This window comes from Anomaloglossus baeobatrachus, chromosome 11 (assembly GCF_048569485.1).
Source record: "Anomaloglossus baeobatrachus isolate aAnoBae1 chromosome 11, aAnoBae1.hap1, whole genome shotgun sequence".
Lineage (NCBI taxonomy): Eukaryota > Metazoa > Chordata > Amphibia > Anura > Aromobatidae > Anomaloglossus > Anomaloglossus baeobatrachus.
Window position 1 is genome coordinate 2615573 of NC_134363.1, and position 21642 is coordinate 2637214.

Genomic DNA, 21642 nt, shown 5'->3' on the forward strand with positions numbered 1-21642 from the left:
ACGAGTATGACGCGGCTGCAATCGGATCTGATCTTGCGTAACACTCTGGGCAAGAGTGCCAGAGGTGGAAACACATAAGGGAGCCGGAACTGCGACCAATCTTGCACTAGGGCGTCTGCTGCTAGAGCTCTTTGATCGCGAGACCGTGCCATGAAGGTTGGGACCTTGTTGTTGTGCCGGGACGCCATTAGGTCGACGTCCGGCCTTCCCCATCGGCGACAGATTTCCTGAAACACGTCCGGGTGAAGGGACCATTCCCCTGCGTCCATGCCCTGGCGACTGAGGAAGTCTGCTTCCCAGTTTTCTACGCCGGGGATGTGAACCGCGGATATGGTGGAGGCCGTGGCTTCCACCCACATCATAATCCGCCGGACTTCCTGGAAGGCTTGCCGACTGCGTGTCCCCCCTTGGTGATTGATGTATGCCACCGCTGTGGAGTTGTCCGATTGAATTCGGATCTGCTTCCCTTCCAACCACTGTTGGAAGGCTAGTAGGGCAAGATACACTGCTCTGATTTCCAGAACATTGATCTGAAGGGTGGACTCCTGCTGAGTCCACGTACCCTGAGCCCTGTGGTGGAGAAACACTGCTCCCCACCCTGACAGACTCGCGTCTGTCGTGACCACCGCCCAGGACGGTGGTAGGAAGGATCTTCCCTGTGATAATGAGGTGGAAAGGAGCCACCACTGCAGAGAGTCCTTGGCCGTCTGGGAAAGGGAGACTTTCCTGTCCAGGGATGTTGACTTCCCGTCCCATTGGCGGAGAATGTCCCATTGAAGTGGACGCAGATGAAACTGCGCAAACGGAACCGCCTCTATTGCCGCCACCATCTTCCCGAGGAAGTGCATGAGGCGTCTTAAGGAGTGCGACTGACTTTGAAGGAGAGCCTGCACCCCAGTCTGTAGAGACCGCTGCTTGTCCAGCGGAAGCTTCACTATCGCTGAGAGAGTATGAAACTCCATGCCAAGATACGTTAGTGATTGGGTCGGTGACAGATTTGACTTTGGGAAGTTGATGATCCACCCGAACGCCTGGAGATTCTCCAGTGCAACATTCAGGCTGAGTTGGCATGCCTCTTGAGAGGATGCCTTGACCAGTAGATCGTCCAAGTAAGGGATCACAGAGTGTCCGTGAGAGTGCAAGACTGCTACCACTGCCGCCATGATCTTGGTGAACACCCGAGGGGCTGTCGCCAGACCAAATGGCAGAGCTACGAACTGAAGATGGTCGTCTCCTATCACGAAGCGTAGAAAGCGTTGGTGCTCTGTAGCAATCGGCACGTGGAGATAAGCATCTTTGATGTCTATTGATGCTAGGAAATCTCCTTGAGACATTGAGGCAATGACTGAGCGGAGGGATTCCATCCGGAACCGCCTGGCGTTCACATGCTTGTTGAGCAGCTTTAGGTCCAGAACAGGACGGAATGAGCCGTCCTTTTTTGGAACCACAAAGAGATTGGAGTAAAATCCTCGCCCCCGTTCCTGAGGGGGGACAGGGATCACGACTCCTTCTGCTCTTAGAGAGTCCACCGCCTGCAGCAGGGCATCTGCTCGGTTGGGGTGTGGGGAGGTTCTGAAGAACCGAAGTGGAGGCCGAGAACTGAACTCGATTCTGTACCCGCGAGACAAAATGTCTGTTACCCACCGGTCTTTGACCTGTGACAGCCAAATGTCGCAAAAGCGGGAGAGCCTGCCACCGACCGAGGATGCGGAGGGAGGAGGCCGAAAGTCATGAGGCAGCCGCTTTGGAAGCGGTTCCTCCATTTGCTTTCCTGGGGCGTGAGTGAGCCCGCCAGGAATCTGAGCTCCCTTGTTCTTTCTGAGTCCTTTTGGACGAGGAGAATTGGGCCTTGCCCGAGCCTCGAAAGGAGCGAAACCTCGACTGCCACTTTTTCTGTTGAGGTTTACTTGCCCTGGGCTGTGGTAAGGAAGAGAGTCCCTACCCTTGGACTGTTTTATGATTTCAGCCAATGGCTCACCAAACAGTCTGTCTCTAGATAATGGCAAGCTGGTTAAGCATTTTTTGGAACCAGCATCTGCTTTCCAGTCCTTTAACCACAAGGCTCTGCGCAAAACCACAGAATTGGCGGACGCCATAGCGGTACGGCTCGTAGATTCTAGGACAGCATTGATAGCATAGGTCGCAAACGCAGACATTTGCGAAGTTAGGGACGCCACCTGCGGTACTGCTGGATGTATGACAGCATCCACCTGTGCTAAACCAGCTGAAATAGCTTGGAGCGCCCACACGGCCGCGAATGCTGGAGCAAACGACGCGCCGATAGCTTCATAGACAGATTTCAACCAAAGGTCCATCTGTCTGTCGTTGGCATCTTTAAGTGAAGCGCCATCCTCTACTGCGACTATGGATCTAGCCGCAAGCTTAGAAATTGGGGGATCCACCTTTGGACACTGGGTCCAGCGTTTGGCCCCCTCAGAGGGAAAAGGATAACGGGTATCCTTAGAACGTTTAGAGAAACGCTTGTCTGGGTGAGCGTCGTGTTTCTGGATTGATTCTCTGAAGTCAGAGTGGTCCAAAAAAGCACTTAATTTACGCTTGGGATACAGGAAATGGAACTTCTCCTGCTGTGCAGCTGCCTCCTCTGCTGAAGGAGCTGGGGGAGAAATATCCAACAGCCTATTAATTGCCGATATAAGGTCATTAACCATGGCGTCACCATCAGGGGCATCCAGATTGAGAGGGGCCTCAGGATTAGAATCCTGGTCACCGTCCTCAGTCTCATCACAGAGAGACTCTTGTCGCTGAGACCCTGAGCAGTGTGATGACGTGGAGGGTCTTTCCCAGCGAGGTCGCTTAGGCTGGCTGGGACTGTCATCTGAGTCAGAGACTTCAGCCTGTGATGCTTGAGACCCCCTTGAAGTACGGATTAGTTCCAACTGAGGGGGACCGGAGAGCATAGACACAGCAGTGTCCATGGTCTGAGTAACTGGCCTGGACTGCAAGGTCTCCAGGATTTTTGTCATAGTCACAGACATTTTATCGGCAAAAACTGCAAAGTCTGTCCCCGTCACCGGGGCAGGGTTCACAGGCGTCTCTGCCTGGGCCACTACCACCATAGGCTCTGGCTGACGAAGTGCCACTGGGACTGAACATTGCACACAATGAGAGTCGTTGGAGCCTGCTGGTAGATTAGCCCCACATGCTGTACAAGCAATGTACACAGCCCGTGCCTTGGCACCCTTGCGTTTTGCGGATGACATGTTGCTGCCTCCTCAGAGCAGTACAGGGTGTCCAGCCAAGAAGCGACCTTACAGTGCAACTATATATATATATATATATATATATGGTACCAAGAAAAAAGTACACTAATATAACACTGAGGCACTAGTGGGGCCAGCACTAATGTGCTGCTTACCGCCCGCTTAGGAGCGGGTGTGTGGTCGCCGAAATCCCTTTAGTCTGGGTCTCCCAGAGCCTGCTGCCTTTCCCCAGCCAGACTGCATGTGTAATGGCTGCCGGCGTCCTTGTGGAGAGGGGGGGCGGGCCCTGGGCGTATATAGACGAAGAGCGGGAAGCCTGCTTCCCACTGTGCCTAGTGAGAGTGCTGGAGCATGTAAATAAAGCTCCAGCCCTCGGCGCTGCCGATTGAGCAGCGTCTCTCCCCTACCCTGATTGACAGGGTGGGGGCGGGAACGAAGCGGCGCTAGGCCGCAGAAGCCGGGGGCTAAAGTTAGAAGCGCCGCCGCCGTAAAAGCGCGGTCGGCGCAAAGTCCCCGGCGCACCACAAGTCGCAGCTGCGCCGCCGCTCCAGGAGCGGTCGGCGCAGTAGTTCCCAACATGTAACGTCACTCAGCAAAGCTGCAGTGACCTAAACCCAGCGCACAGCGCTACTGTCCCCGGCGCACTATAACGCTCAGCAAGCCTTGAGAGTGTCCGTGCCTGCCGGGGACACAGAGTACCTGAAAGTTGCAGGGCCTTGTCCCTGAACGGCACTCCCGCTCCAAATCCAGCAGGTTCTCTGGGTCTGTGGATGGAGCCCGGCCCCAGGGCTTGGGGGCCGGCAAGATCCCACTTCCACAGAGCCCTCCAGGGGATGTGGAAGGAAAACAGCATGTGGGCTCCAGCCTCTGTACCAGCAATAGGTACCTCAACCTTACAAGCACCACCGCGGGTGAGAAGGGAGCATGCTGGGGGCCCCATATGGGCCCTCTTTTCTTCCATCCGATATAGCCAGCAGCTACTGCTGACTACAAACAGTGGAGCTATGCGTGGATGTCTGACCTCCTTCGCACAAAGCAGAAAACTGGTGAGCCAGTGATCCCACTGGGGGTGTATAGCCAGAAGGGGAGGGGCCTTACACTTTTTAGTGTAATTGCTTTGTGTGGCCTCCGGAGGCAGTGCTATACACCCAATCGTCTGGGTCTCCCAATAGAGCGCCGAAGAAATAAAAAATTTCTTTGTCGCTCTATTGGGAGACCCAGACAATTGGGTGTATAGGCTATGCCTCCGGAGGCCGCACAAAGTATTACACTCAAGTGTTAAGCCCCTCCCCTTCTGCCTATACACCCCCCGTGCTCCCACGGGCTCCTCAGTTTTATTGCTTTGTGCGAAGGAGGCAGACCTGCACACATAGCTCCACAGATTGGTCAGCAGCAGCTGCTGACCAGGTCGGATGGAAGAAAAGTGGGCCCATATAGGGCCCCCAGCATGCTCCCTTCTCACCCCACTCTTGTCGGCGGTGTTGTTAAGGTTGAGGTATCCATTGCGGGTACGGAGGCTGGAGCCCACATGCTGTTTTCCTTCCCCATCCCCCTCAGGGCTCTGGGCGAAGTGGGATCCTATCGGTCTCCAGGCACTGAGACCGTGCTTCATCCACAACTCCTGTGGAGCCTGCTGGATAGGAGCCGGGTACCGTTCAGGGACATGGCCCTGCTACTTGAAGGTACTCTGTATCCCTGTGGGGACCGCGCACGGCAACACCTCAGCTTTGCTGGGTGTGCTAGTGCACCGGGGACCGCGGCGCTGACCGGGTTAAACTGTGCCATTACACACTCAGCGTCGCTGAGTGTTTATATGTAGGGGCTACCGCGCTAACCGCCGCTGCCATGGCAAACTGCGGCGCGGCTGGGACTGGTAGTTCGCCGGGGACTTCAGCGCCGACCGCGCTTTTACGGCAGCCACGCTTATACTCGAGTCCCCGGCTTTCTTGCGGCCTAGTTTCCTTTTCTCCCGCCCTCAGCCCTGACAGGCAGGGGAAGGGCGGGACGCTGCACGGAACGAGCAGCACTGAGGGCTGGAGTATGATTTCCATTCTCCACCCCCCTCACTGTGCACAGTGTGAGCACCAGTTCCCGCACTTTCTGGGTCACGCCCACGGCTCCCTCCTCTCGTCAGGACGCCGCAGCCATTCCTGTCAGCTCCTCCGACGCTACAGAGGGGGACAAACCCTGGGAGACCCAGACACTGTCTCTGGTGGCCTCACAACCGCTTTAAAGCGGGTGGTAAGCAGCACCTGTTGGTGCTAGCCCCATGGTGCTGTAGTGTATTGATACATTATTTGTTTATAGTATACTCTTTCACTGTATGAGCACAGTTCATTCTGGCTATATACCCTATTGTGTTACTCAGGGAAAACAATAGCATGGCGCCCACAAAGGCAGGGGTGCCAAAACACAGGCTTATTATGCTGCCTGCGCCGATTGTACGACCCAGCTGCCGGCAGGTCCCACTGACCCTCATTGTGTGCAATGTTCGGCCCCTGTGGCACTTCTTCGGCCAGAGCCTCTGCTAGGGGGGGCCCAGGGGGAGCCACCTGCTAACACTGTTCAGGTGACGGGGACTGAGTTTGCAAAACTCTCTGAGACTATGGCTAAGATACTAGAAGCCTTGCAGTCCAGGCCGGTATCTCAGCACAGGGACTCTGTTGAATCATTGTTCCCTGGCCCCCCTCAGCTGGACCAACAATGTCCTCCCGGGGTATCTCATACATCCCAGGCTGAGGGTTCTGACTTAGACCCCAGTCCCAGACCGACTAAGCGGGCTCGCTTAGAATTTCCCTCGACATCATATTGTTCAGGGTCTCAGCGGGGGGAATCTCTGGTTGATGATGCGGAGACAGCTGATCAGGATTCTGATCCTGAGGGCGCTCTCAATCTTAATACTCCAGACGGGGACGCCATAGTGAACGACCTTATTGCGTCCATCAATCGTATGTTGGATATTTCTCCCTCAGCTCCTCCGGCGGAGGAGTCGGCTTCTCAGCAGGAGAAATTCCGTTTCAGGTTCCCCAAGCGTACACAGAGTATGTTTCTAGACCACTCTGATTTCAGAGAGGCAGTCCAGAATCACCATGCTTGTCCGGATAAGCGTTTTTTCTAAGCGCCTTAAGGATACACGTTTTCCTTTTCCCCCTGACGTGGTTAAAGGTTGGACTCAGTGTCCCAAAGTGGATCCTCCAATCTCCAGACTGGCAGCTAGATCCATACTTGCAGTGGAAGATGGGGCCTCGCTCAAAGATGCCACTGACAGGCAGATGGAGCTCTGGTTGAAATCCATCTATGAAGCCATCGGAGCTTCTTTTGCCCCAGCATTCGCAGCTGTATGGGCGCTACAAGCTATCTCAGCAGGTCAAGCGAAAATTGAAGCAGCCACACGCACGTCCGCGCCACAAGTGGCATCCATTACCACCCAGACCTCGGCATTTGCGTCTTACGCTATTAATGCTGTCCTGGACTCTGCGAGCCGTACGGCGGTTGCGGCCGCCAATTCGGTGGTACTCCGCAGGGCCTTGTGGCTACGGGAATGGAAGGCAGATTCTGCTTCCAAAAAGCGCTTAACCAGTTTGCCATTTTCTGGCGACAGGCTGTTTGGCGAGCGTTTGGATGAAATCATCAAACAATCCAAGGGAAAGGATACATCCTTACCCCAGCCCAAACAGAACATACCCCAACAGAGGAGAGGGCAGTCGAGGTTTCGGTCCTTTCGGGGCGCGGGCAGGTCCCAATTCTCCTCGTCCAAAAGGTCTCAGAAAGAACAAAGGAACTCTGATGCATGGCGGTCTAAGTCACGTCCTAAAAAGACCACCGGAGGCGCCGCTAACAAAGCGGCTTCCTCATGACTTTCGACCTCCTCTAGCAGCATCCTCGGTCGGTGGCAGGCTCTCCCGCTTTTGCGACACCTGGCTGCCACAAATAAAAGACCGCTGGGTGAGAGACATTCTGTCTCACGGTTACAAGATAGAGTTCACTTCTCGTCCCCCGACTCGATTCTTCAGGTCATCCCCGCCTCCCGAGCGAGCCGAGGCTCTTCTGCAGGCGCTGGGCACTCTGAAGGCAGAAGGAGTGGTGATCCCTGTTCCTCTCCAGCAACAGAGCCACGGTTTTTACTCCAACTTGTTTGTAGTCCCAAAGAAGGATAGGTCTTTCCGCCCGGTCCTGGACCTGAAACTGCTCAACAAACACGTAAGGACCAGGCGGTTCCGGATGGAATCCCTCCGCTCCGTCATCGCTTCAATGTCCCAAGGAGATTTCCTTGCATCGATCGATATCAAAGATGCTTATCTCCACGTACCGATTGCTCCGGAGCACCAGCGCTTCCTGCGCTTCGCCATAGGAAACGAACACCTGCAGTTCGTGGCACTGCCGTTCGGCCTGGCAACAGCCCCACGGGTTTTTACCAAGGTTATGGCTACTGTAGTAGCGCTCCTACACTCGCAGGGTTACTCGGTGATCCCATACTTAGACGATCTGCTAATCAAGGCACCTCTCAAGAGGCATGCCAACGCAGCCTCGACGCTACCCTGGAGACTCTCCAGGGTTTCGGGTGGATCATCAATTTTCCAAAGTCAAATCTGACACCGGCCCAATCGCTGACATATCTTGGCATGGAGTTTCATACCCTCTCAGCGATAGTGAAGCTTCCGCTGATCAAGCAGCAGTCACTACAGAAAGGGGTACAATCTCTCCTTCAAGGCCAGTCACACCCCTTGAGGCGCCTCATGCACTTCCTGGGGAAGATGGTGGCAGCAATGGAGGCAGTCCCTTTCGCGCAGTTTCACCTGCGTCCTCTTCAATGGGACATCCTACGCAAATGGGACAGGTAGTCGACGTCCCTCGACAGGACCGTCTCCCTCTCTCAGGCGACCAAAGCTTCCCTTCGGTGGTGGCCTTTTCCCACTTCATTATCGAAGGGGAAATCCTTCCTACCCCCATCCTGGGAAGTAGTCACGACGGACGCGAGTGTCAGGGTGGGGAGCGGTTTTTCTCCACCACAGGGCTCAGGGTACGTGGACCCAGCAAGAGTCCTCGCTTCAGATCAACGTTCTGGAAATACGGGCAGTGTATCTTGCCCTGAAAGCGTTCCAGCAGTGGCTGGAAGGCAAGCAGATCCGAATTCAGTCGGACAATTCCACAGCGGTGGCATACATCAACCACCAAGGCGGCACACGCAGCCGGCAAGCCTTCCAGGAAGTCCGGCGGATTTTTGATGTGGGTGGAAGCCACGGCCTCCACCATATCCGCAGTTCACATCCCAGGCGTGGAAAACTGGGAAGCAGATTATCTCAGTCGCCAGGGCATGGACGCAGGGGAATGGTCCCTTCACCCGGACGTGTTTCAGGAGATCTGTTGCCACTGGGGGGTGCCGGACGTCGACCTCATGGCGTCCCGGCACAACAACAAGGTACCAATGTTCATGGCACGGTCTCAAGATCCCAGAGCTATGGCGGCAGACGCCTTAGTTCAGGATTGGTCGCAGTTTCAGCTCCCTTATGTGTTTCATCCGCTGGCACTGTTGCCCAGAGTGTTACGCAAGATCAGGGCCGACTGCCGCCGCGCCATCCTCGTCGCTCCAGACTGGCCGAGGAGGTCGTGGTACCCGGATCTGTGGCATCTCACGGTCGGCTAACCGTGGGCACTACCAGACCGAATAGACTTGCTATCTCAAGGGCCGTTTTTCCATCTGAATTCTGCGGCCCTCAACCTGACTGTGTGGCCATTGAGTCCTGGATCCTAGCGTCTTCAGGGTTATCTCAAGACGTCATTGCCACTATGAGACAGGCTAGGAAACCAACGTCCGCCAAGATCTATCACAGGACGTGGAAAATTTTCCTGTCGTGGTGCTCTGCTCAGGGTATTTCTCCCTGGCCATTTGCATTACCTACTTTTCTGTCCTTCCTTCAATCTGGACTGGAAAAGGGTTTGTCGCTCGGCTCCCTTAAGGGACAAGTCTCAGCGCTCTCTGTGTTTTTCCAGAAGCGCCTAGCCAGACTTCCACAGGTACGCACGTTCCTGCAGGGGGTTTGTCACATCGTTCCTCCTTACAAGCGGCCGTTAGAACCCTGGGATCTGAACAGGGTGCTGCTGGTTCTTCAGAAACCACCATTCGAGCCAATGAGGGATTTTTCTCTCTCACGACTTTCGCAGAAAGTGGTTTTCCTAGTAGCAGTCACTTCACTTCGGAGAGTGTCTGAGCTAGCAGCATTGTCATGCAAAGCCCCTTTCCTGGTGTTTCACCAGGACAAGGTGGTTCTGCGTCCGGTTCCGGAATTTCTCCCTAAGGTGGTATCCCCCTTTCATCTCAATCAGGATATTTCCTTACCTTCTTTTTGCCCTCATCCAGTTCACCAATGTGAAAAGGATTGGCACTTGTTAGATCTGGTGAGAGCACTCAGACTCTACATTTCTCGTACGGCGCCCCTGCGCCGCTCGGATGCACTCTTTGTCCTTGTCGCTGGCCAGCGTAAAGGGTCACAGGCTTCCAAATCAACCCTGGCTCGGTGGATCAAGGAGCCAATTATCGAAGCTTACCGTTCGGCTGGGCTTCCGGTTCCCTCAGGGCTGAAGGCCCATTCTACCAGAGCCGTGGGCGCGTCCTGGGCTTTGAGACACCAGGATACGGCTCAGCAGGTGTGTCAGGCGGCTACCTGGTCGAGCCTGCACACTTTCACGAAGCACTATCAGGTGCATACCTATGCTTCGGCGGATGCCAGCCTAGGTAGGCGAGTCCTTCAGGCGGCGGTTGCCCACCTGTAGGAAAGGGCCGTTTTACGGCTCTCTTCCGAGGTATTATTTTACCCACCCAGGGACTGCTTTTGGACGTCCCAATTGTCTGGGTCTCCCAATAGAGCGACAAAGAAGAAGGGAATTTTGTTTACTTACCGTAAATTCCTTTTCTTCTAGCTCTAATTGGGAGACCCAGCGCCCGCCCCTGTTTTTTTGTGTACACATGTTGTTCATGTTGAATGGTTTCAGTTCTCCGATATTCCTTCGGATTGAAGTTACTTTAAACCAGTTTTTAATTCTTTCCTCCTTCTTGCTTTTGCACCAAAACTGAGGAGCCCGTGGGAGCACGGGGGGTGTATAGGCAGAAGGGGAGGGGCTTAACACTTTTGAGTGTAATACTTTGTGCGGCCTCCGGAGGCATAGCCTATACACCCAATTGTCTGGGTCTCCCAATTAGAGCTAGAAGAAAAGGAATTTACGGTAAGTAAACAAAATTCCCTTCTTTTACAATGTAAAGAAGAAAAAAAAATAAAAAAAAGAAAAATAAAATAAAAAAATATATTATACAATGTAAAGAATAAATAAAAAAAAAAAAAAAAAGTGTGTGATGTTTTCCTACCTGGTGAGGAGGCACATGACCTGTCGCACCTCGTCACGCATGGACGCGGGACCGCGGCGCAGGTTATAGTCGAAGAGTTCCCGGATGAGCCCCTGAGACACCAGGATGTGGCGGATGGTGCTGTTGGTGGCCAGGGCGCGCAGCAGAGTGATGCAGTGCTCGGTCACGGCAGAGGCACAGCCGTAGCACTTGGTGGAGGAGGTATGGCCACATCCCAGCACGGACAAGGCTCGGTACTGGCTGGCGGTGAACGTGGGCTGCACCGTGGTGCGGGAGGACCTGGTGGCAGCTTCTCTCTGCTGCAGGTCGTACTCCAAAAGCTCCTTCCGGGAGGCAAATACTTTCTGAGAAAAAGAAGAAGATCACAGTCTTAAGAAAACTGTCCGGGAGTCGCAATATGACAAATCACCAATGTCATTAACCCCTTCACCCCTGGGCCATTTGCAGTTTTTGTTTTTTCCTTCCCTTTTTTCAAGAGTCATAACTTATTACATTTACTAGTTCCCTTCTTGCACTTGATCCTGTGATCAACCAATTGCTTCTCCAATACCGCGTCTATGAATGTCGCTTGCAGGAATTACGTCATGACGGACACAGGAGTCATCAGCTGACCCCTGGCCATCATGACATCCCATCGGTGACCCATGATCATGTCATGGGCCCGCCGATGGGAGTGAATGATGCATTCCCTTTGCTGGCGCATGTTAAATCTTGATGTTAGTTTGACAGCGGGATTTAACGGATTAACAGCACACGCCTGATCAATTCAGCCGACGCACAGGGAAACATGTGGCCTTAGCGCGTGATTCTGCACCAAAGCAAGAGACACAGGAAAAATATACGCCATATGTCGTGAAGGGGTTACAATTTGAGATTTTACCTGGATGATCTTGGAAAGTTCGTCAAAAGAGTTCTTGCAGTCCCCGCAGTATTCCTGAGCCAGCTGCAGGATGTAGCGATTGACGCTGGCCGAGGTGGAGCTGATCCCTCCTGCGTTGGCAGAATCGTCCTGTACCGGGGAGGACAGTGCAACGTTACAGAGGACGAGCTACGAGGAGGATCACCCCGGGATCTCGGAGGTGGCGCCTACCTGCGGCTTCTCGGGGGCGGCTTCGTTCACTTTGCACAGCAGGTTTTCCAGCTGTGGTCGGTGGCCCATCAGCTGGTGATAGACCCGGTCCGCTTTGTCCAGCAGCGTGTTGATGTTGGTGACCGCCTGTAAATGAAAAGGACGGAATAGGTCAGCTGCGTGATAGCGGTGACCGTGTGCGATAGCGGTGACCGTGTGCGATAGCGGTGACCGTGTGCGATAGCGGTGACCGTGTGCGATAGCGGTGACCGTGTGCGATAGCGGTGACCGTGTGCGATAGCGGTGACCGTGAGCGATAGCGGTGACCGTGAGCGATCCTGCCCGGGAATTATCATATCCTCCACAGCATTGAAAAATGAGTGAGCATCACAGTTGCCGGTGTGGATAAGCCACGATTCAGGAGATGGGAATACATCAGTTACATGATCAGTAAAAAGTCAGATTTGTTCCCGTTCACTGACAACAAGCAGAGCTGTTTACAATGGTGGAGAATTAGAGATTTAGGGAAATGTGTTCACAGGACCCTGGACCAGTGTTAGTCCACGGGCTGCCGGACGGGATCCAGGGTTAGTGGTTTGTCTTTTACCTGCCGGCATCCTCGGCACCTCTTCTGATTTGTAGGCCCATAAGCCAGTCCAAATAATCAGAGAAGGCGCTGGGGGGTGCCGGCAGGTATGGGGGGGGGGGGGGGGGGGGGTGCCGGCAGGTATGGGGGGGGTGGGGGGGGGGGGGGGGGGGGGGGGGGGAGTGCCGGCAGGTATGGGGGGGGGGTGCCGGCAGGTATGGGGGGGGGGCGCCGGCAGGTATGGGGGGGGGGCGCCGGCAGGTATGGGGTGGGGGTGCCGGCAGGTATGGGGGGGGGGTGCCGGCAGGTATGGGGGGGGGGTGCCGGCAGGTATGGGGGGGGGTGCCGGCAGGTATGGGGGGGGGGTGCCGGCAGGTATGGGGGAGGGTGCCGGCAGGTATGGGGGGGGGGGTGCCGGCAGGTATGGGGGGGGGGGGTGCCGGCAGGTATGGGGGGGGGGGGGGGTGCCGGCAGGTATGGGGGGGGGGGTGCCGGCAGGTATGGGGGAGGGGGGGGTGCCGGCAGGTATGGGGGGGGGGGGTGCCGGCAGGTATGGGGGGGGGGGGTGCCGGCAGGTATGGGGGTGGGGTGCCGGCAGGTGGAGATTGATGGTCGTGGAAATGTTACCTCTCAAAGGGCAAAAGTTTTGCAAAAATTACGATCTTGCAGTCTCACCTTCTTTCGATCCTCCTCATTTTCAATGGGATCTACGGCGCAACAAGGTCTGGCATACAACATGAAGTCAAAGCGGGCGTATTTGCAGAACCCGCAGGCGTTGCAGAGGAACGGGTCCTTTTCATCATAGTTAATGGATCTAAGAAAAAAAGCACAATAAATGAAAATGCAAAAAAAACAACTGCGGGGCGAGTGTAACCCCAGACTGCGCTCGGACCTGCACTTGTGGCACTGATACACGTTTTCCCCGCAGTTGCCGCACACGCCAGGGTTGGCCGGCACCGAGGCGCTGCAGCGAGGGCACTGCAGCGTTTCTGACGAAGCCTGGTAGTTTTCATAGAAGTCGGCAAATTCGATCATTAGGTTGGAGGCGACAATGGGGAGCGGGAGGTCGATCTTCACCTCTGTCTGCCCCGGAGTCAGCTGCACCTTTTTAGCTTTGTGCCAGCGAGCCGGTCTAGAGAGAAGAGAGAGAGGAAAGGGTTAATAAATAAAACCTTACCTTTTCAGAAAAAAGACATACGTATTTTTTGTTTTATAAGACGCACCTTAAATTTAGAGAAAAAAAAGGAAAAAAGTGCACAGAGGCAGCAGCCGGCCGCCCCGCCCAGAGAGGCAGCAGCCGGCCGCCCGCCCAGAGAGGCAGCAGCCGGCCGCCCGCACAGAGAGGCAGCAGCCGGCCGCCCGCACAGAGAGGCAGCAGCCGGCCGCCCGCACAGAGAGGCAGCAGCCGGCCGCCCGCACAGAGAGGCAGCAGCCGGCCGCCCGCCCAGAGAGGCAGCAGCCGGCCGCCCGCCCAGAGAGGCAGCAGCCGGCCGCCCGCACAGAGAGGCAGCAGCCAGCCGCCCGCACAGAGAGGCAGCAGCCAGCCGCCCGCACAGAGAGGCAGCAGCCGGCCGCCCGCACAGAGAGGCAGCAGCCGGCCGCCCGCACAGAGAGGCAGCAGCCGGCCGCCCGCACAGAGAGGCAGCAGCCGGCCGCCCGCACAGAGAGGCAACCGGCCGCCCGCACAGAGAAATTTTTGGAAGGAAAGGTGCGTCTTATAATCCAAAAAATACAATAACTATGGAAAACAGAACTGCAGAAAAGTTGCCAGTAATGGTCATTGTGGCCCATAGGGAGCGTTAACGGCAGTGTCCAATAGTGTAGGATGTCTGATAATCTGGCACCTCAGGGTTTCCTTATTCCAGATTATCGGATTGTCCGCACCACTCACTTGTTCTTCAGCTCCACGATGGCTTGCACGGTGCGGTTGTTGTAGTACAGGTTAATGGTTCGGACCATCTTGGTCCTCTTCAGGTCTCCGATCTTCACGGTCACCTTGCTGATGGTGTGGCTCCCGATGAGCTTCACCACCTGCTGCGTCGTCGTGTAACGAGTGTCCACTTTGATGGAGGAGAGTTTAATGTTCTGTCCAAAAAGAAAGAAAAGCCAATGAATGATAGAAGAGCCCTCTCCACAGTGAGCAGCCGCTCGGCCCGGAGCTTACACACAGCGGGACTTCAGGGTTGTTGCAGACCAGACACGGGTCGCTCTCCAGATAGTATCCGTCAAACTCCACCAGACCGGAAAGCGTGCTGGAGAATCGGAGAAACGGTACAATGTATAAGTCCGACATCGGCACCGGCGGGCGGCTACAACGGGAACAGGCGCTTACTTGTAGATATTGGAGTTGGGGTGATTGGTCAGGATGTGGTTTTGGGTCCTCAGGATCTCCACAGCCTTTTGGGAATATTCCTTGAACTGCGGAACAAGAGATGACATTGAATCGCTCAGAAAATATGAAGCCGGGTCGTGGTCCAAGATGTACGGACGCGCACCTTCTTCTCTGTCTGAGGAGTCTTCAGGGAGAAGTATCCCAGGAGGTCGACGAACTGAGCGGCTTTGCGTCCGTAGGCCGGGAGCTCAGGCCAAATGGACCACATGAGGTCGAGGAGCAGCTCCTGCTGGGCCTTGTTAGAGTTCCTGAAATCACAACAAGTCATTTATATCAGCGGGAATGAAAGCGATGACACGGGCGCTTTACAGGTACCGCCATATACACGGGACACCATCGAGCGCAAGGAGGAACCAGGAGGAGCCTCGGAGAGTCTAATCTGCGCCTGAAGGCGGCACAGTATACACGTCTGATGGGGGAATGTACATAGCATGGCGGATGCCTCACCCCCGGCACACAGCGTGGCGGATGCCTCACCCCCGGCACACAGCGTGGCGGATGCCTCACCCCCGGCACACAGCGTGGCGGATGCCTCACCCCCGGCACACAGCGTGGCGGATGCCTCACCCCCGGCACACAGCGTGGCGGATGCCTCACCCCCGGCACACAGCGTGGCGGATGCCTCACCCCCGGCATACAGCGTGGCGGATGCCTCACCCCCGGCATACAGCGTGGCGGATGCCTCACCCCCGGCATACAGCGTGGCGGATGCCTCACCCCCGGCATACAGCGTGGCGGATGCCTCACCCCCGGCATACAGCGTGGCGGATGCCTCACCCCCCGGCATACAGCGTGGCGGATGCCTCACCCCCCGGCATACAGCGTGGCGGATGCCTCACCCCCCGGCATACAGCGTGGCGGATGCCTCACCCCCCGGCATACAGCGTGGCGGATGCCTCACCCCCCGGCATACAGCGTGGCGGATGCCTCACCCCCCCGGCATACAGCGTGGCGGATGCCTCACCCCCCGGCATACAGCGTGGCGGATGCCTCACCCCCCGGCATACAGCGTGGCGGATGCCTCACCCCCGGCATACAGCATGGCGGATGCCTAATCCCCGGCATACAGCATGGCGGATGCTGGGGTGGTGGCCTAATCCCCGGCATACAGTATGTGCACTTGTGGACGCTCTTACCTGTAGATGTGCAGTGCTAAGCAATGAGCCTGCCAGCGCACAGACGATGCATTGGACTCCAGCAGGAAGCAGCGCAGGAACTGGATCAGCGTCTCCTTGTCTGCAAATTTGTTGAGCTGGTTGACGAGCGCGGTGCAGAGCTGCTCCTCCTGAGAATTGGAGCCATCACCTGGAAGACCCCACCATTATTACACACCTAGAATGATTGGCTGATCTGGCCCCCGTGTCGCACCCGCAGGACTCTCACCTTCCTTGTCCTTGTCTTTCTCTTCCTTTTTGCTCTTCTTGGTCGATGACTTGCTCTGAGATCCCGGCTGCCCAGAGCTGGACGAGGGCGCAGAGGAGGAACCTGAAGCTGTGGAGAGGACTTTGCTGCCGCAGAGAGCGCAGGAGAGGAGCTGCAGGAGGACGGGGGACACCCCTTCATCCACCAAGAAGCTGACCTGCAGCAGGAAGTACAGGACGGCTGCGGAAAAGAAGCCAAGCAGTAAAAGGGATTGTTAAAGGGGCTGTCTGGTTATGGGATATTGATGACCGGGACCGATCGTCAATACCAGATCGGTGGAGGTCTAACATCCGGTACCCCATTCATGGACCAGAGGCGGCAGCTCCGCCAGGACCAATAACAGCTGATCAGAGGTGGTTCCGGGGGTCAGAGCCACCATGATCTGAATCTGAGGACACATCCTGTGGATAGGTCATTAATACCCCATTATCGGATGAGCATTGAAGGGCCCGTCCCAAGACGCATCGAATTATAAAAAAAAAAAAAAAAAAAAAAAAAAAAGACACCCCAAATTTTAAAGAAAACAAAAAGGGGTCTGTCTTATAATGTGGTGGTGTATTACCGGTGGTGGAGCGGGGTCACAGGAGGCAGGGCGATGGTGGAGCATGGTCACAGGAGGCAGGGCCGGTGGTGGAGCGGGGTCACAGGAGGCAGGGTCGGTGGTGGAGCGGGGTCACAGGAGGCAGGGTCGGTGGTGGAGCGGGGTCACAGGAGGCAGGGTCGGTGGTGGATCGGGGTCACAGGAGGCAGGGGCGGAGGTACAGCGGGGTCACAGGAGGCAGGGGCGGAGGTACAGCGGGGTCACAGGAGGCAGGGGCGGAGGTACAGCGGGGTCACAGGAGGCAGGGGCGGAGGTGCAGCGGGGTCACAGGAAGCAGGGGCGGTGGTGCAGCGGGGTCACAGGAAGCAGGGGCGGTGGTGGAGCGGGGTCACAGGAGGCAGGGGCGGTGGTGGAGCGGGGTCACAGGAGGCAGGGGCGGTGGTGGAGCGGGGTCACAGGAGGCAGGGGCGGTGGTGGAGCGGGGGTCACAGGAGGCAGGGGCGGTGGTGGAGCGGGGTCACAGGAGGCAGGGGCGGTGGTGGAGCGGGGTCACAGGAGGCAGGGGCGGTGGTGGAGCGGGGTCACAGGAGGCAGGGGCGGTGGTGGAGCGGGGTCACAGGAGGCAGGGGCGGTGGTGGAGCGGGGTCACAGGAGGCAGGGGCGGTGGTGGAGCGGGGTCACAGGAGGCAGGGGCGGTGGTGGAGCGGGGTCACAGGAGGCAGGGGCGGTGGTGGAGCGGGGTCACAGGAGGCAGGGGCGGTGGTGGAGCGGGGTCACAGGAGGCAGGGGCGGTGGTGGAGCGGGGTCACAGGAGGCAGGGGCGGTGGTGGAGCGGGGTCACAGGAGGCAGGGGCGGTGGTGGAGCGGGGTCACAGGAGGCAGGGGCGGTGGTGGAGCGGGGTCACAGGAGGCAGGGGCGGTGGTGGAGCGGGGTCACAGGAGGCAGGGGCGGAGGTGGAGCGGGGTCACAGGAGGCAGGGGCGGAGGTGGAGCGGGGTCACAGGAGGCAGGGGCGGAGGTGGAGCGGGGTCACAGGAGGCAGGGGCGGTGGTGGAGCGGGGTCACAGGAGGCAGGGGCGGTGGTGGATCGGGGTCACAGGAGGCAGGGCCAGTGGTGGATCGGGGTCACAGGAGGCAGGGCCAGTGGTGGATCGGGGTCACAGGAGGCAGGGGCGGAGGTGCAGCGGGGTCACAGGAGGCAGGGGCGGAGGTGCAGCGGGGTCACAGGAGGCAGGGGCGGAGGTGCAGCGGGGTCACAGGAGGCAGGGGCGGAGGTGCAGCGGGGTCACAGGAGGCAGGGGCGGAGGTGGAGCGGGGTCACAGGAGGCAGGGGCGGTGGTGGAGCGGGGTCACAGGAGGCAGGGGCGGTGGTGGAGCGGGGTGACAGGAGGCAGGGGCGGTGGTGGAGCGGGGTGACAGGAGGCAGGGGCGGAGGTGCAGCGGGGTCACAGGAGGCAGGGGCGGTGGTGGAGTAGGACAATGCTGCAGGCAGTGCTGCGGGTGTCCAAGACACTGTCGGTGGTGTGGGCTTCACAAAAATGGCACCCGGAGTTGGCGCGTGGCCAAAATGAGCTATCGGCTCAATGTCAAGCCGAGATCTCATCTGTGCATGCGCCACCTCCTGGCGCCATTTTCCTGAAGTCCGCTGCTGGGAGATCAATGGGCCGGAGACGATGCGTGCACAGATGAGATCTCGAGCTGAGCGCTCCATCTGCGCATGCGCCAAATCCGGGCGCCATTATTTGAAGACTGCACCGCCGACATTCAGGATGCCCCTTCATCACCATTCGCCCCCCCCAAACACAGCGCCCCGCAGGCCCCCCCCATTGCCTCTACCTCCAACACCTCCTGGTAAGGTGCATTCGGATTATAAGATGCACCCCTCATTTTTCTCTCAAATTTATGGGAAGAAAAGTGCATCTTATAATCCGAAAAATACGGTAATACAAAAATAAACCCGCGATCCGCTTACAGTCGTCCTTGACGCAGAACTTCTGCCAGTTGACGGTTCGCTGGGACGCGATTTCAGCGCAGGCTTTTAGATGTTCCATCTGAAACAAACAGCAGCGTTTAGACCTCGCCCCATCCGGCATTTTACGCCTGAGGGGGGCTGGAGGGGACGGGTGGGATCTTTCGCTTCTCACCAGATTGATCAGCGTGTCGTACTGCAGTGCGGATCCGGAGCTCGCCGTCACGACGCTTGCACGCAGGAAGATCCCGTGCTCCTCCAGTAACTTCTTGATGCCGCGGACGTGGGAATCGAGTGTGTGAAGGTCGCGGAGCTGGCGGTATTTTTCCTTCGAGCCGCAAATGAACAGAAGAAGTTTCCGCACTTGACGGCGAACGAACGGCGTCTGCTGAATCATCAGGTACTGAGCAAAAGAGAAAAATGTCGTTAATCAAACATGGAGACTGATCTGGAATGAGAACGTGACATCGCCGCGCCGGGGTGTTTACATCTGGCGGTATACACACCTCAGACAGGAAGTAGAACCACGAGTGATCAAACACCGGGGGAGGGATGCGCGAATTGGTGTCGGCAATTTTCTTAATCTGGTAAGGTAGTCGGAGAACCATCTCGGTCAGCAGCTGAGTGTAGGCCTGGAAGACGTCTGCAGCATGACCCTGAGAGAGCAAACGGGGGTCACACCGAAGCCCCCCGAAAATATGCAAAGAAAGGGACTCAGTGTCCTGGCTCCTTACCTTCACATACTGGCGGAGGAAGAAGGGGCTCATGTCCGGAGGAGACGAGGTGGTGTGAGGCTTCAGGAGCTGGCTGGTGGCCACCGGCTCCTCGTCGCTCTGCTGGCTCTTCCAGTAGTCCAGGAGGGACTTGAGGACGTGGAGACAGTAGTCCACAGCCCCCGAGCTCAGGAGAGCCGTCGCTGTGGCACTGGAGATCAGAGAGGACGACTGGGGGGAAAAAAAAAACCAGTCCTGAGCGCTAGGAAAGGCTTCCACATTTCCAAGATCAGTGGTAGTGACGGCAGCCACTACAGCCACGGGGTGTGCAAACTTATGCAACAAAAAATCAGCTTTATTCCATAGACTAATGCAATAGAGCTGAACGGATTGTCCTGCCCATCCCCCATTTATAGCCGGCGCTGCAGACATTCACCATTAGTGGCCCTGTGACTAGAGACCAGTGTATCGTTTCACAGGACCCCAGTGCATGGTGTTGTCCTACCCATCCCCCATTTCTAGCCGGCGCTGCCGACATTCACCATTAGTGGCCCTGTCACTAGAGACCATTGTATCAGTGCGCAGGACCCTGGTCTGTGGTGTTGTGCTGCGTCCTACCCGACACTGACCCCCGGAGCGACACCAGAGCAATGACGCCGCACCAGAAGAGGAGCCGGGGACGAGGGCAGACGGTTCGCTGGACCCTGGTCTGTGGTGTTGTGCTGCGTCCCAACACTGACCCCCGGAGCGACACCAGAGCAATGAAGGGAATTTTGTTACTTACCGTAAATTCCTTTTCTTCTAGCTCCTATTGGGAGACCCAGACGATTGGGTGTATAGCACTGCCTCCGGAGGCCACACAAAGCAATTACACTAAAAAGTGTAAGGCCCCTCCCCTTCTGGCTATACACCCCCAGTGGGATCACTGGCTCACCAGTTTTAGTGCAAAAGCAAGAAGGAGGAAAGCCAATAACTGGTTTAAACAAATTCACTCCGAGTAACATCGGAGAACAGAAAACCGTTCAACATGAACAACATGTGTACCCGCAAACAAACCAAAAATCCCGAAGGACAACAGGGCGGGTGCTGGGTCTCCCAATAAGAGCTAGAAGAAAAGGAATTTACGGTAAGTAACAAAATTCCCTTCTTCTTCGGCGCTCTATTGGGAGACCCAGACGATTGGGACGTCCAAAAGCTGTCCCTGGGTGGGTAAAGAAATACCTTATGTTAGAGCTGCGAAGACAGCCCTCCCCTACGGGGAGGCAACTGCCGCCTGCAGGACTCTTCTACCTAGGCTGGCGTCCGCCGAAGCATAGGTATGCACCTGATAATGTTTGGTGAAAGTGTGCAGACTCGACCAGGTAGCTGCCTGGCACACCTGTTGAGCCGTAGCCTGGTGTCGTAATGCCCAGGACGCACCCACGGCTCTGGTAGAATGGGCCTTCAGCCCTGATGGAACCGGAAGCCCAGCAGAACGGTAGGCTTCAAGAATTGGTTCTTTGATCCATCGAGCCAGGGTGGCTTTAGAAGCCTGCGACCCTTTGCGCTTACCAGCGACAAGGACAAAGAGTGCATCCGAACGGCGCAAGGGCGCCGTGCGGGAAATGTAGATTCTGAGTGCTCTCACCAGATCTAACAAATGTAAATCCTTCTCATACCGATGAACTGCATGAGGACAAAACGAAGGCAAAGAGATATCCTGATTAAGATGAAAAGAGGATACCACCTTCGGGAGAAACTCCTGAATGGGGCGCAGCACCACCTTGTCCTGGTGGAAGACCAGGAAGGGAGCCTTGGATGACAGCGCTGCCAGCTCAGACACTCTCCGAAGAGATGTGATCGCTACCAGAAAAGCCACTTTCTGTGATAGTCTAGAAAGTGAAACCTCCTTCAGAGGCTCGAAGGGCAGCTTCTGGAGGGCAACTAGTACCCTGTTCAGATCCCATGGATCTAACGGCCGCTTGTACGGGGGTACGATATGGCAAACCCCCTGTAGGAACGTGCGCACCTTAGGAAGGCGTGCCAAACGCCTCTGAAAAAAGACGGATAGCGCCGAGACCTGACCTTTAAGGGAGCCGAGCGACAAACCTTTTTCTAACCCAGATTGCAGGAAAGAAAGAAAGGTAGGCAATGCAAATGGCCAGGGAGACACTCCCTGAGCAGAGCACCAGGATAAAAATATCCTCCACGTTCTGTGGTAGATCTTAGCGGACGTGGGCTTCCTAGCCTGTCTCATGGTGGCAACGACACCTTGGGACAATCCTGAAGACGTTAGGATCCAGGACTCAATGGCCACGCAGTCAGGTTCAGGGCCGCAGAATTCCGATGGAAAAACGGCCCTTGGGACAGTAAGTCTGGTCGGTGTGGGA

At 56.5% G+C, this 21642-nt stretch overlaps 1 protein-coding gene across 1 annotated transcript in view; it reads right to left on the reverse strand.

The window, feature by feature from the left end:
- The window catches only part of UBR4 (ubiquitin protein ligase E3 component n-recognin 4), a 133649-nt gene that overhangs the window by 56729 nt on the left and 55278 nt on the right, over positions 1 to 21642 (reverse strand). Inside the window, 15 exon segments of the mRNA XM_075329199.1 lie at positions 10582 to 10925; positions 11462 to 11590; positions 11672 to 11797; positions 12912 to 13050; positions 13129 to 13368; positions 14128 to 14321; positions 14401 to 14488; positions 14569 to 14654; positions 14732 to 14876; positions 15765 to 15933; positions 16012 to 16230; positions 18564 to 18642; positions 18736 to 18963; positions 19067 to 19216; positions 19295 to 19504. Coding sequence (XP_075185314.1) covers positions 10582 to 10925; positions 11462 to 11590; positions 11672 to 11797; positions 12912 to 13050; positions 13129 to 13368; positions 14128 to 14321; positions 14401 to 14488; positions 14569 to 14654; positions 14732 to 14876; positions 15765 to 15933; positions 16012 to 16230; positions 18564 to 18642; positions 18736 to 18963; positions 19067 to 19216; positions 19295 to 19504 — 2546 coding nt within the window.